The sequence below is a fragment of the Tyto alba genome, unplaced genomic scaffold (genome assembly GCF_018691265.1).
Source record: "Tyto alba isolate M040663 unplaced genomic scaffold, T.alba_DEE_v4.0 Super-Scaffold_18, whole genome shotgun sequence".
NCBI classification, from domain to species: domain Eukaryota; kingdom Metazoa; phylum Chordata; class Aves; order Strigiformes; family Tytonidae; genus Tyto; species Tyto alba.
In genome coordinates this window covers 30,110,165-30,125,779 of record NW_024881280.1, presented here as the reverse complement: position 1 = coordinate 30,125,779, position 15,615 = coordinate 30,110,165, and the positions used below count along the sequence as shown (strand labels likewise).

The 15,615-nt window shown below is 42.8% G+C and overlaps 1 protein-coding gene across 1 annotated transcript in view; it reads right to left on the bottom strand.

Moving 5' to 3' along the window:
• Nucleotides 1-15,615, bottom strand: part of KCNK13 (potassium two pore domain channel subfamily K member 13) — a 65,375-nt gene extending 49,760 nt beyond the window's left edge. Inside the window, exon 1 of the mRNA XM_042791290.1 lies at nt 15,021-15,615. Coding sequence (XP_042647224.1) covers nt 15,021-15,357 — 337 coding nt within the window. The 5' untranslated portion in view covers nt 15,358-15,615. The remainder of the gene's footprint in view (nt 1-15,020) is intronic.

The window sequence follows — 15,615 nt, the reverse complement described above, 5'->3', positions numbered from 1 at the left end:
TCAGTTAGCAACAATGCTGCAAGCTCCAAGTCCTTAATGAAGAAATGAAATGTAGGAACAAGCACCTGTGAGATGCTGTAATTGTCACGTGTAAGGGATAAAGTCTATCTTAGGACTCATTAAAGCAAGCAGTCCAGGAACATGCAAGCCAAAACACTGTTGAAAGGCAAGTGTCTATATTCAACATGTTCTTTAGCCAAACCTGTATCTTCAAAACATCTGGAATACCTGCGAATGAGGGACAAAGGCGTTTAGCCTGGATAGTATTCAGTGGCACTAAAAGACAGCTGGATCACTTCAGTTTGAGCAAGGGGTGGCGAGTACCCGTGCTGCTGCTGAAGCTCAGCAGGTGACTCTAAGCCTGTGATCCTCATCCTAAACACTTGCCTCCCCGCTGGTCCTTTACAGGGAGGTCCTTTTTCTCTGCAGTTGCCTCGATCACTTCTACCGGTCATCTCCTCCTTATTTCTGCCTGCTCACTGCCTAGGCACCTGCTTTAAAAGGAGTGGTGATATCCAGATGACTGCAGCTCTCCCTCTGAGCACGGACAGATTAAAAGTAGGATTTACACCTTCTTTTCTGATGGGGTATTTAGGTTAATGAACCTCAAAGGCTACGGGAAAGAACTTTAGGAAGAGCAAATACATAAACTAGTACTAATGGATGACATCTAATATTTTCATTTTTGTTTTGGTTTTTTTTTTTTTAAATAGGAGCAAAATTTGATTTTTAAAGTGCAAGTCTGCCCTGAAATATGACTGTAAAATCATCTAGTAAACAAAGCAGAGCTGTTCTGTGTGTATTTTGAGTCATGCCAATGTTTCCTTTCGGGTGAGAAGGCTCTGCAGATAGGTTGTATAAAACATTGAATTTAGCCCCTTGAATACTGGTAAGATGAAAAACTAATCTTAAAATTATCTGTCCTTCACTGCAAAAGCCTCTCCAAGATATGACATAGAATTGTAGACTGAAGTGTTATTTCAAAAAACAGTATTTTGTCCTTGAGTAGCAAAACACTTTACAATTTGTAAAGAAGTCCACTGCAAAAGATGGCTTTTAAACTGATTGCAAACTCACCCACCTTTTTATTTACATGCTCAACTTTAAACACATCAGGAAAACAGTTACAAAGTTTCTGCAATAAAATCTCATCCAGTTAATTTATTTTTCCAGTACCCTCCTGAATCAGCTCTTGAAGCAGAAGATAATTCATTCTGGGGGAGTGACAGAGAAAAAACATCACTAACAGGAACATTCCCCCTTATAAAAGGACAATTTGCAAAGCAGTGACCTAGCTCTTTGTGCATAAATTACAAAATATTTAGTATCTACTTATGACAAGCCTGTTACATGCTACCTCCTATTCCTCTGTTCTTTCAGATTACAAAGAAATTGGAAGGAACAAATATGGGGAACCTTGAAATTGTCACTAATGGCTCTCAAGAGTAACCAAGGGTGCTCAAGAGTAACTGGTTTATTTCTTTGCAATACTTCAATACTAATAACTTCTGGAACACGTTTCCTCCCAAAATTATTTTTAAGATTATATAGGGGTGTCTTGGCACCAACACTGAACTATAGCAGTCCTGCCATGAAACAAGGCTGTAATATAATAGCAAACAAAACCCCATGAGATATCAGAGAACAGCCAGAATGCATTGTCCAGTTGAAAATGTGGGAACAATTCCTTTTGTTTACCTGCACCAGGAGCATCCAAATGAAAATATGAGCAATGTTAAAGTCTTACCCTTACAGAAGGTGCCAGGACAGTTCTAATGATAAGGGGCTTTGGTTTACAGCTCATCTGGAAGGCAGTGTCTCTTTCAGCACAAGGATGTTTGAATTTGTGGTGAAGTAGCGCTTCAGAGGAAGGAATGGCCAGTACTGCTCCCTGGAGCATGTAGGACAGTCTTAAGAACTTTGTCATTAAGCTGCAAACCAAGCTTGCACCTGCTTACTTGATGAACTAAGAGTATTGCAACCCGAGATGGACAATGCAGGCTCTAGTTCTTTGGGCAGATGAAAATTCCTATTTAAAGCATTATACATAAAAGATGAAAGGAAGAAGGGCAGCCTGTATAACAAAATTAACTCCTACTTAGAAAAAGAGAGAATCTGGCCATTACAAAATATAATTTTTCTTACAACAAACAGCATCACAGTGCCAGCACACAGTATACAGGGAATAGAAAAGAGATGCGATGTGGGGAGAATATAAAAGGGAGGAATGAAAAAAAAAAAAAGAAATCTGCAATATGAAAGAAAAGTTGCATTTAAAGAGAAAGTTCTACCCTAACAAACACTGTCCTGTTTATATTTTTATAGAAATAACCTCAGGAAAAAATCAGTTTCTGGTTCTAGCTGGACTATAACAATTATTTATTTCCAAAGCAATTCATGGAACATGCTACCTTTAAGATTTTTGAGCTTGGCTATGTAAGTAACTTTATGTGTGTGTGTAGGAACACATAATTCAATATCATGACTGTTTGGTAAGCACTATCCTCTACAAGATAGAATAGCAAAGCTCAGCTGTCGGTACAGGCTACATTAACACTGCTGGCTTGAGCAAGAGAATCACAAGTACAGATGTACACAAGGAACAGCCTATTTTAGCAAGAAGGCTGGACAGCTGTTGCTGTGAAGTTCTGACTAATTACTGCAAAGAGTGTTGCAGAAAAGTACAAAATAGATCCAACTACATGCTTAAAATAGAAAACTTTTTTTAGTCTGCATCTTTGGTACATTTAAATTCAATGTTGTGCTACTTGTTTTGCTTTTTACAATGTTACAATTTTAGATTGAAGCAATATGTACTCTCCACTTCTTTAGTTTTCTAATAACTGAAGATTATCAGATTTTCAGCAGAACTGCTTTCTATTAAAAAGTGTCACACTTAGTCATAATTTCTTCTGTGCGAATAAAATCACATTTAGGGTCTTATTAACATTCTTACTGTAAGAACAATACCACCTCAAACTCAAAATTGTTTTGCGATTGCAAAAGGCCTAGGCTATATTTGCAATCAACAGCACCTTCTGATACACTGACTTTTCACAAGTCAAAAAGACCTGAAACACTTCCACGAGCTATGTTCTTCCTTCAGGGATGGCAGCGTGAAATCAATGGAATGCTTAAACCACATGAATGCTATAAAAATCCCAATGTTACAATCCTAAATATTTTTCTTGGCAATCTAAATTATATAATAATGTTTCAAAGAATACTATTAGTATATAAAAGTATTTTTTTTCATTTTTAATATTGAAACAATTCTGGTTTGAGGTATCTTTTACTGTGCTGAAACAACTTTAATATATTAACTGTTGGTGCACCAGTCACCTGAACAAGTGCTTCACTTGCACAGCTGAAATAATTCCACTGAATAAACGGTACTATCCATATGAGTAAACATAAATGGCAAACAAAGCCTTTATTTTCAGTATTTTATGCATTGACTAAACTATTCTAAAATTCAGCTAAGACAGTCAGATAATATTGGCTAATATTTAAGTTTTCAACCCTTCCTCTCAGCATTTATGATTTAATTAGCACAACTTTCCCATTCTTTTTATATGCGGGATAATCCAAGTCAAAATAATTAACTTATATTAATTATATAAATCTTATTTGAACTGACTAGGTTTTAATCACTTAAGTCAATATAGTCTCTCTCTTATTTTTTTAACATTCTCACTATTTGGTATACCTAGATCTTCTTTATTCCTAGAATTCATGCACCAGTCAAATTAAAATTGCCCCGTAACCAGCAAGTAATTTGTCTAAAGTAGTGTTTTTCTTTTCTCCATCCAATTTATCCCTCTTCATGGCATGTCTAATGTTCTCAGCCCTGATTAGGCTTTTGCTTTCAATTTAAAAAGTAATTTTCCCTCCAGGAAATAGAAAAACTTAGTACTGTATGTGTTACCACTCCAGTCAGAAAACCCTCATTTGCTGTGTGCTCCAATACGTAGAATCAATCTCCAGCTCAGCCTGAAGCATGCTCCTCGGGAAACTTCTGGCTTGGGAAATTATAGATATCTTAGAAGTATTAGGCAGAAGTAGCAGAATTATAGCAGGGAGACCTTTTCACAAGGTGGGTAGGCTGGAGAGTGGCTCATCTGGAAAAAGGACCCGTTCTCCAGTCGGCCATTCTGGAGTAAAGCCAACACCTACCAGAGCTTTCCTCGGCCTCGTATCCGCATGCTCAGTCTTTGCCAGGGAGCTGCAAAAGCAGCCAAGAGCACAGTGCATTCCCTCATCTACTCACCTTCCTGCAAAGTGTGAGCAGCCTGGGGCTGGAAGCTGGGCCATCCAGCACCACCTGCTGTGTTCCTTCCAGTGTTCACCCAGCAAACTCCCAACATTTCCTTTGGACACACAGACCTCCTACATGTCCCCGCTGCATGCCCATCTAAGGGACAATGTTCCATTTTCAGTGGTGTATAACACACGATACACACAAATACAGGCCGTGCAGAAAATGGATTGAGAGCAGCCGTGAGAAGGATTGGCAGTATTAGTGGATGGAAAACTGACTACGAGACAGCAACGTGCACGCACAGACCAGAAAGTCGACCGTGTCCTGGGCTGCATCAAGAGACGTGTGGCCAGAAGGTCGAGGGAGGGGATTCTCCCCCTTTACTCCACTCTCATAAGACCCCACCTGCAGTGCTGGGCCCAGCTCTGGGGGCCCCAACGTCAGAAGGACATGGAGCTGCTCGAGTGGGTCCAGAGGAGGCCATGAAGATGATCAGGGGGCTGGAGCACCTCCCCTGTGAGGACAGGCTGAGAGAGTTGGGGGTGTTCAAAAGAGTAGGCTCTGGGGAGACCTTCCAGCGACCTTCCAGCACTTAAAGGGGGCTGCAGGAAAGGTGGCGAGGGACGCCTTTTCAGGGAGTGTAGGGATAGGAAGAGGGGTGATGGCTTTAAACTGAAAGAGGGTAGATTTAGATTAGATATAAGGAAGAAATTCTTCACTATTGAGGGTGGTGAGGCGCTGGCCCAGGGTGCCCAGAGCAGCTGTGGCTGCCCCCTCCCTGGAAGGGTTCCAGGCCAGGTTGGACGGGGCTGGGAGCCCCCTGGGCTGGGGGAAGGGGGCCCTGCCTGGGGCAGGGGGTTGGAACTAGATGATCTGTAAGGTCCCTTCCAACCCAAACCATTCTACGATTCTACGATTTTCTGATACCTGACATCAGTTGCTTATTTCTTATCTACAGGGCTAGTTATCTTGTCATACAACAAAACAGACGAAATTTATCAAGATCCGTTTTATCATTTCATGTTGATCATTACTTGACTTCTTTTTTTCCATTTTGCTGTTTATAAATAGTTGATTTGATTACTTATTGAAGTAATTTTCAGTGAATTAAGGTTAAGTTGTTCAGGCTATAATTTTCTTTCTTAATTCCTTCCTGCCATCATCTCTTTTTTAAAGACTGGCAAAATGGCTGCCATTATAAATTGCCTGGAATTTCAGCCCCTTCCATGAATTGCCGAAGGGCTCCTTACCACTTTACCACCAGTAATTTCTCTGAATATTCTAGGATGCAGCTGAGTTGGCTTAAATGATTTGAAAAGATCTGACAGATTTACGTATTCTAACCTGCTCTTTTACTTGCCCCTTTATCACAAGCGTTAATTGTACCACACATCAGTTCTGAGCTGTCCTTTTCAGGAGACTGATGCTGAAAAACACATTAAACATTTCAGCCTTCTTGGAATCATTTGTTGAGAGCTCTTCATCTTTTCTATACAGCCGACCAATATTTTTCTTAGTCTTTCTCATGAGTATGTGCTGATGAACGAGTTCACATGACCCTTGATACCCCTTGCTAATAGCATCATGTTTTGAGAGGCTGCACTTTTTATTCTGTTCCTGTATTTCCATATTGTTCCTTTTATTTGTCTCCACTGATCTCATTTTCTATATGCTTCCTTCTTGTGACTGAAATCTATAACTAACTTAAAATTTAGACCTGCTGGTCTTTTATTACACTTCCTGACCTCCTTCTGCATTTGGATCACCTGAGCCAGCATCATTCATATCTTTTGTCTGAGAAACTGCTAGCCTGACTTAACATCTTCTTTCTTTAGTTTTGGTTCCTCTGAGATTGCACACTGGAGATCTCCTGAGTTTATTAAGTTTTGCTATTGAAATCCCCTGGTTTTCTCTTCTTCCTCCTCCTCTAAAGAATAATGAACTATGCCACTCTGTGGTCACAGAAGTCGCTTTCTACAATTCCACTGAAACTAGGCTAGAGTCAAATCCAGAAAGGTTTCCTCTTAAGTTGCTTATATGTTTCAAAAACGTGCTAGAAAACTAGTGCTCATCTCCCAGCACATACACCTGTAAATAGATAAATCCTCTATTATGATCAAGTCATGCCCTGGAGAATCTTGACAGCTCCTCGCAAAAAAACCCTAATCCCAATCTCCTTGAGAGGGTGTAACTAATAAAATTATTTCCTCTACAAATTTAAAAGTGAATTTAACTACTTACTGATCTAATTTATGAGAGAGAGAAGCTGTGGCAGAGAAGTTAGAGTTAGCGTTGCCAACAGCGGTGTGCTGACTTGGTTCTCCTACTTCTTGGGTGCCCATTTTTAGATGGCTAGGGTGGGATTTATTTCACCTGAATTTAAACTGCGTAACAGTATAAATATCTACCTTTGCACTTGGCACCTCAGCTGTTTTTTTTCCAGTCAGGGAAGAGGAACAAACACATCAGGACATATTAATTAATCTGACCTATTTTAGATATCTTCTGTAAAACTGGATGACTTGAAGATCACTTGAAGACTCTGGCACTAACAGAATTAAGAAAATTTACAAAGGAGAACTGACCTGGATTTTCCCCTCACCTTGTGTGTTACAACCATGTGGTTTAAACTTGTGTCCAAGAGAAAACGTGCTATCACACCTGTAGCTTTTTTAGATCTTGCTTGTAAAAGGATTTCCAAGTTGATTTAATTTTATACTTCCTTTCTACTACATGGTTCGCTTTGTTTGAAGATTTCTACTTTGTTCTGTGTATAGCAGAGACTGGTGGCCATCCTGTCATTATAAGCACCGTTCTCCTTTTCACATTTTTTCCTGCATCTTTGATTTATACAGATCTGTCACATATTAGAAAAAGCTTTCAGTAAAAGTTACAGTGAACCATTCAATTGAGCATGTAAGTCTTTCAAAGGTGGGGAAAGTTCTAGTTTATTAACAGATGCTGCCCTAGGCTGACAGCAATCACAAGTGAAGTGAGTTGACAACTATTTGGTAGTCTCTGTAAAACAAGTATATGGTCTCAGTTTACCTGCAACTTCCCTAAAGCACCAGCCCAGGCACCCCTTATTGCCAAATAAAGAACAAAGAGGAGTGGGGGGGAGCAAGAAGCAGGGGGAGAGAGATGAGGGATGGAAATAAGAAATGAAGAACCTTTTGCTCTAGAGACGCCTTTCCTGAGGCACCCTCCCAAGCCCAAGGGAAGGGAATCAATCCCATCCTCACTCCCAGAGCTCACGCGTCTTTTAGGCTCTCAGGGATATCAATGCAGGAGTATTACAATGCATTTTTAAAGATGACCCATAATTAATGAAAGACTTTTTTATATACTCTAGACAAAACTTTCTTCTCAAAGTATCAAAATGAGAGAGGAAATGTTCTTCCCTTTTTTTTATTTTCACTCTGTCAGCTCCCTTCACGTCAAAGAAACCTCCTTGGTTCTTCACTGCCTCTAATTTCATTGGTTTTGGCTGCTGTTTCCTCTTGCTGGCACAGGGCAAGCCTTGTTGTTCCTCTTTTTTTTGTAGCTCCACTTTAAAGACATCTATCGAGTGAGGTATTTTTTTATCTTTAATTAAAATCCTCTTTGCAGTCCTCTTAATGCAAATGTTACATTATTTGGGAAAAAAATAAACTCTGTTCTGTTCTATTCACACATTGATGTTCAGCAGGATTGTTTCAGTACCTTCTGAAAAAATAGCCTCCAAAGCAATCAGTGTAACATTTTTTTTTTCATTTCCTGTATATCTGTGAAATATTTCAAAGCAAAATCTTCCCTTCTAAATTTAATTTTTGATCAATGTTACTTACTCAGCCAGACACACTTCTGACTTTTAAACCATCAACATACAGTTGTTGATACATTGATTACTGCAATGACATTTTTATGAAGCTGTTTCTTGTATACTATTTCTGCTCACCAGAATTCCTAGTTTTCTGCACTGGAGCTGTGAGGTCTTTGAATATTATATCATTGTAGAAATTAATTATCATTTTTTAAAGTCTGTCAAAAGGGAAAGGACAGCAGACATGACATTCAGTAACCTGTATTCCACCTTTTCAGGATACAAGTGGAATATGCTTGTCAAGTCAGAGACTGCAGGATGTGGTAGATTCAAAGGGAAAGAGAGAATGGTTGTCACGCTAACTCAAGCAGTCATGACCTGCGCTGATATTTGGGGTATTCCTATCCTTTTGGTCACTCTACAATAGAAGAAATTCAATAGAATTCAATAGAGCTTATTGGAACTAAATGTTTTATTTTTGTTTATTTGAAAGAGAATCCGAACATCCTGTTGCAATCTTTGCACTTCTGCTGATGAGTATGGCAAGATGATAAAAAGTACTTTATATCCAGGAAAGGACTCAGAGGCTTAGTGGCTCCAGGAATGTAATCTAGTCCCTCTGTGCTCTGGTTCTGTACATTGTACCAGGGAGAAGGTAGGCAACTCAGAAGGGTATCTGAAACAGCCCCTGCACCAAACAAGGAGTTCTTCATAGGAATGTCTCCGTCACTGAGAGCAGTCTTGGTGAAAAGTATCTTGGAATCAGGAAAGGATCCATAAAACTGAAAATTTTAAAATCAAATCCTCCTCCACTAAACGTAGCCTTTATCGATTATAGCCAGAATGTGAGAGCTGTGGTCAAAGCAAGGAACTGAAACCCAAACTCCCCTTCTTGTGGCAGAACTTCAATCACTACAGTTTTATGCAACAGCTGCATGCCACTGTTTTTGAGGAAAAGAAGGATTTCTTTAAAATAAAATGTATAGGAGGTTGCATTTGGGACAGGATTCAGGGTCTGATGGTGTCTTCTGAAGTTCACGATGAGGCAACTGACATTCAGGGACAAGAAGGACAATACACTTTATGGGCAGGAAAATGAGCTTAGCCTCTCTGAATCAAAGAATAGTTCTATTCTCACAGTTGGGCTGGATAAAGTGAAGCAGAGAGATGACACACTTTACTAATGAATGAGGGGCACAGCCTGGAGCCTAACTGAAAGCACTGACTTGTATTGCTTTCCTCTAAATGGCAGGACACACTTGCCACATACGCACAACTTTCTTGAAGTGTTGGCTCACCAAAAAGAAAGAGAAGACCAGAACCTCTGATTAGAAAAATCCAGAAACTGAATGAAACTATGAAAAAGAAAATGCTAGCTCCTATGAACTTGCTGTCCCACCTGGGATTACGGAGCCATGGTTATGGCTGAATGGCTAAATCAGGTAATTTTGAATTATTAGGGTTGCTTGCGGCATAAACAATATTTAAAGAAGAAAAATGTTAACTTAAGGGAACAATGCACCTTGTGCTGTACAAGTTCAAATAGTTTAGGCATGGTACAGTTAGGTAATGGCACATCCTGTGGTCTCCGTGACACCAGGAATAAGCTTGGCCCTTGGCCCCAGGTGGAGCATTCAGTGCAGCTGCCACTCTTCCTTCACTCTACATATGGTAAAGACAGGGTAATCTCAAGGCTGCAAGCAGTAGTTCAGCTCTCTGGTTCTAATGACCTTGGTGGTTTGCTGGGCCATATCCCCACACCTTTTTTTTTGCACAGCTGTAACTCCACTCAGTAGCAGGTACTACACTTACCCAGGTGAAAATGAGGAAACAGGCATTTCCTCTGACACTGATCATCAGGGATTTTCTCTGACATCGATCAGCATTCCCCCCTTCACTCCACGACAGACTGCTGTAACATGGGCAGTGCAGCTGGCCCACCCCATGCAGATTTCCCCATTAATAAATGATGCTTCCACCAACAACCCTCTCTAGGCTGCTTAATGAAGATGACATGACTCCTTCTACCCCTTCTGTACAATATGCTGTGTGGTTGCTCATCACTCTCTACAGTAAAAATCTCACTCTTAGCTCCAGGAAATTTTACCTCTTGGGCCTCAGGTAATGCATTGGTGGACAAATCTCACCCTGCACCAAGAATTTACACCTCCAGCCCAACGTACTGCAGCTTCTTGCAGAGAGGAAGGATACAAATTTTGACAATTTCTCCAGAAAATGTACCTCATTTTGTGAAGATGATACAATTCCCTCCTTTTCTGCACTGCTTATAAACAGTTCACACAGAAAAGCATGAGGCAACTGGCACAAACTGAAATACAGGTAATTCATTCTGAACAGCAATAAAAAAAAAAAACAAAACTCCTTTAGTGTGAAGGTGGTCAAACACTGGCACAGGTTGCCTTGAGAGCTTATGGAGTCTCCGTGCATGGAGATATCCAAACCCCAACAGGACGCAGCCCTGAGCAGCCGGCTGTAGCGGACCCTGCCTGGAGCGCGGGGGTTGGCCCCGACGATCTCCAGAGATCCCCTCCAACCTCCACCGGCCGTGAAAAGGGCAACCATATCACACCAGCACTCTGAGGAGTGCCTCAGGCTGTACCTTTATGACAAGGTACATTTTATTCCATTTGCAGTTAAAACAAACAGGTTTTAATCAAGATCATAATACGGGCTGCAGTGGGCATAGGTGGTTTTTTTTGTTTTTTGTTTTTTTTTTTTTAAAGTCCTTTTCATTTTCTTAAGCAGTTGAAAGAAAAACAGCTGTACAAGATAAGGGCATCTTGATGCATTGGTAAATTCTTCATTTTGATGCAGCTGAAGTCAATGTTTTTCCCAATGGTTTCAAAGAGCAGAGGAGGATGCAGATGTTGCAAATATCCCAGTATGCTAACCTTCTGTATTACTCAAGGGTAGTAGTGTCCACCTATTTCCAGCGGAATTGAGGGTGCCCAGCTGTCTGTCATGGAAGATAAGCAGTGATCCAATGTGTAGATCTTCAAACACCTCAGCAGCAGCTCCCTACCTCTTGGAGGCATGACTGTCCCAAGGTACCACAGAGTTCCTTAGATATCAGAGTGCCTGCTGATGATTGCAACCTTACAGTCTAATGCTTCTGAACGCTGAGAGCCTACCAAATGCTGTACCCCTCTGTATAAACCACATAAACATTCACTGAAGTGCAAATTGGGACTTAGATCTTGCTTTACTTTCTGGTCTGCAGAATATTTTATTAGTCTATGCAAAGTGGAAGAGCTTCAATAGAAAACACTGAGAGTCCCGGCTTAAAATTATTCCCCAGACTGGTGGCCAGGGCACTCTGCTGAGACATAGGGATGTTGCTACAAGTGCTCCCTGATTAGGAAGTTGCTCTGATCTCTCACATTCTGAGACAGTACTACTACCACCTGATTTCTAGGCAAAAGGGACACTACATTATGTGACAAAGGGCTGATCGAAAACCAAAGTGGTCTTATGGAGGAGCCTGTGGGTCAGACTTAGGCACCTGCCTTCATGGGATGGAGAGGCCTCAACCCCATCTTATTCCTTGGGTCACCTCCTAGGTAGTCTCCCAGCTGGGCAGGTATTCGTAGTTATCTTCTTACATTTCTAGTGTTTCCACTTACTGTATAGGTAACCTTAGTGCTGGATCACACTAAGCAAAAGACACATCAAAATTAGGGAGTTACAGGCTGAGCACTGATAGGAATAAAACCTTTTATAGAAAAACTCTGAATTACTAAACTGAGAAAAGACAATTTATTTAATTGTTATTGGTTCAGCTCTGTTTAGCTTTGTATTTTGTTGACAAATGAAAATAGGCTGGTTATATTTAGTTTTGACCTCTTGACTCAATGCACTGATATCACGCTCCAATATCTATGTGACAAACACTTTATGTGACTCTTAATTAAAAAGACAATATTGTTCCCTTAGATATTGCAAAACTCTCTTCTTCCCTCTGAAATCCAAAAATACGCGATGGTGGTTTTTTTTCCAGCTAAAGTACAGGAAGCGGTTGATGCTAGAGGTAAGGTTTGAGTAATGCTTTAATAGTGTATCAAAGCGGCCAAGGTCACCTTATTTACTGCAGAAGACATACATTTACTCTGATGGAGTAATAAAGTAATTTCCACTATGCAGAAGTGCAAAAAAAATAATATAAAGTTTACAAAATAAGTAAAAGATGACTGCTTTTACAACAATTTACCTGCTAAATCAAGAGCTTCTATGCCAGCACATAGTACTAAGTGTAGAAGGCTAGCTGATACTAGGACTATGCCATAAAAGCACCTACTCCTAAAAAAATGTTTGTAACTGAAGGCGCCGAATAGAATTTGGCTGTAGAAATGTATATAGCCACCAGAAGTATCGACTGAAAACCACATGAAACAATCCTTCCACTTTCCTCAGAACTAGCAAGGTCACAGCTGGAGTAATTTTGGGGCATCGTACAGGAGACCACTTGAAAAGGGCTGAGAGCAAAAAACATTGATTTGTGTAAAACAAAATCTATTGTTAGGACCCCGATACGGTTGATAAAAATGAGTGTGTGGTTGCAGAGTGCTCCTGTGTGGCACAGCCGAGGGGATCTGGCTGAAGCACAACAGTCTTGTCCACCTCTGGAGAGCCCAGCCCACAGCAATCAGTGAAGATAAAGAGCTGAAAGACACAATCAGCCTCACAAAGCAGCAATGCTGCTGAGAAGATTAAGAAAGAGGGATGACTTTGATATGATTGAAAGAGTGCAATGCCACTGACTGGATTAAGAAGGAAGGATGCAGTTGATAAAACCCATTGAGAAAGTGACACCATTGATAAGACTGAGAAAGAGCAATGCCAGCTCAGAAGAAGAGACCATACACAATCTGAAGGTGAAAGGGTTCTAAAGGACATTTTCTGCAGAAACATTGATGGAGCTCTAAACTGTGAGCAACAGAAATTAGCAAACCAGAGAAATTACCAGAAAGTGTGAGTGGATAAGTGGATGCTTGTGTTTGCAAACAGCTACAGTTAATCAGACCACAGATACCCTTCTCTCCTTAACAATCTCATTTATATGCGATAAATATTAATATTAAGAACTAGTGGCATCAGTTAATACACGTGAGAAGTAACTGTATCACTTCAAAGGGGGTGTTATAACATTGTGGTTTTCTGAATTGAGGGAACACTGAAGGGACACATGACAATGGTCTTTGAGTACCTAAGAGGCCATTCTCTGGGTATGAAGGATGGTAAGACAAAAATAACGCAAGTCACTGAACTGCAGTAATGTAGATATCAGGAAAACGTTTGGGTTTTTGTTTTCTGGTGAGGATAATAATGCACACAAGGCTGAATTCCTTGTGGAAGTTGTGGGATCTCCAATAGTGCAGGTTCAAAACAGCAGCTTGGACAAACATCTGACAGAAAAAAAAAAAAAAGGCTGCATATAACTGACCTCCTCTAGGAACACAGGTGGACCAGGTGGACTTTGGAGATCTGGTCTCAGCTCCCTTTACTATGATTTTACAGCTGTAGCAAAGGTTAGCATCAACACTGTATTTTGCTCACACAAAAAGCACACCTTAAGGGATATGTTACAGTGGCAAACAAACTACAGCAGTTTGCAAAAATGGGCTTAACAATGCTGTAAATTACTTTAAATTACCAGTTCACTAGAACACATAAGCATAGTTCTTGGGTCTTACGGAATTAAGGTCTAAGGACACGAAACACTCAAATCTTGATGCTATGAGGAAATATAAAACCAGCCCCATGACATCTTCCACAACAAAATTAACTCCAGACCTAAAAACTTCAGTATTAGGAAGAGGTTGATCAGAACCACTGGCAAGTGTCAGGTATTCTACAAACTGCAGGACAGCACAAACTCTCACACGTCCCACATAAAGCAAAGCATCTCAAAACTCGACTTCAGGGAACAAGTGTTAACGAAGATTTCCTGAAGAACTACTGATGATAATTAAACAATCATTTCTCGGTGTGCTTTTCACACGTGGAGGGAGACTGATGTGAATTGGAGTTACCATTACTAAGATTCAGTGACCCCATCCGTCACAGTGGTAAATGCACACAAGATTGCCTGGCTTTAATTAAAGCAAGCTCTGTTTCTCCAGGGCTTTTAGCTGCCTGCAGGTGCCTGAACGAAGCCTTTCTGTTGACACCCATGGGCTCCCTGGGGCGCTTATGTCGCCTCTGGTGCTGTCCCTTTTCATCTTAACGTATTCTTGTCAGCCCCCTCGGAATTCCTATTCAATATCACACCTTCCCCCCCCCCCCCCCCCCCGAAGGCTCCTTTAACCTGAATAAACTCGGGTTTAATCACAACCGAAATAAGCAGTGCCCACCGGCTTGTTGATTCTGCCTCAGAAGAGCAAAAAGCCGAGTGGTTTGAAACCCAACCTTTCCAAGCTGTACACTTTGCAGCCGGGACGCTACAAAAACCTCTTCTACGGTTCTTGTGAAGACCAGACTAGATCCTTAGAAAGGTCCCTTCTGAGCTTACAGCCTATGAAGCCACCTACCTCCAGATCCAAGATTCGCTATAATAAGATTTCCCAGAATTTAAAGACAGACGGCGTTTGTTTAAAGCTTTCGGCTTTGGGTGCGACTGTTCTCCCACCAAGTCCGCCACCGCATGCCGAGCCCAAGTACCTCCGCGCAGGCAAGAGAAACTCCCGGGGAAAAAAGTCTGGCAGCCGCTGCCCTGCCCGCCCGGGCCGGAGAGGAGAGGAGCGGCGCTCCCCGCGGCAGCGTCCCGTGGGCCGGAGCGGAGGGAGAAGAAGGAGCGGCGAGGGGCCGAGACCGTGCCCGGCACCGGCACGGAGCCGGCTGTGAGCCCGCGGGGCTGGGGAGGAGAGAGGGGGCTGCGCATCCCCGGCCGTTCTCGCCCCGCCGCCGCCCCAGCCCCCGCCCGTGGGTCCCGCCACTCACCGATCGTGGAAACGACGGTGCCCACGAAGTAGAAAGCGCCGGTGAAATCCCAGCGGGGCCGGATGTCATCGACGCGGATGCCGGCCACGCTGGCCTCCTCGTACTCCCGGAGGAAGTGCCGGAGCTCGGCGCGGCTGAGGTTGTGGCGGCGGGTGAAGTTCTCCAGCCGCTCCTCCCAGCGCTCCTTGGCCTCCCGCTCCGTGGGCAGCTCGATGGCCGAGAAGACGGCGGCGCCGCACAGCATGTACAGCACGATCAGCACCGCCAGCAGGAGGAACCGCGCGTTGTCCGCGTTCAGGCGACCCGCGCTGGAGCAGCAGCCGCCGCGACACGCCATCCTCCGCCCCGCGGGACCGGGCTGCCGCGCCGGCCACGCTACGTCGGGGCCCTCCCGCCGCCGCCGCCGCCGCCGCCGGGCATCACGGCGCCGCCCGCCAGGCGTGCGCGGGGTCGCGGAGCTCAGGGAGCGGCGGAGCCCGGGCGGCGGCGAGCGGCACCCCCGGGAGCCGGCCGGCACCTCCGCCCCGGGGGCAGGGCGCTGCCCCGGCACGGGCTGCGGCTCATCCTGCGGGCGAGGGAACGGCCCGGCCCGCTG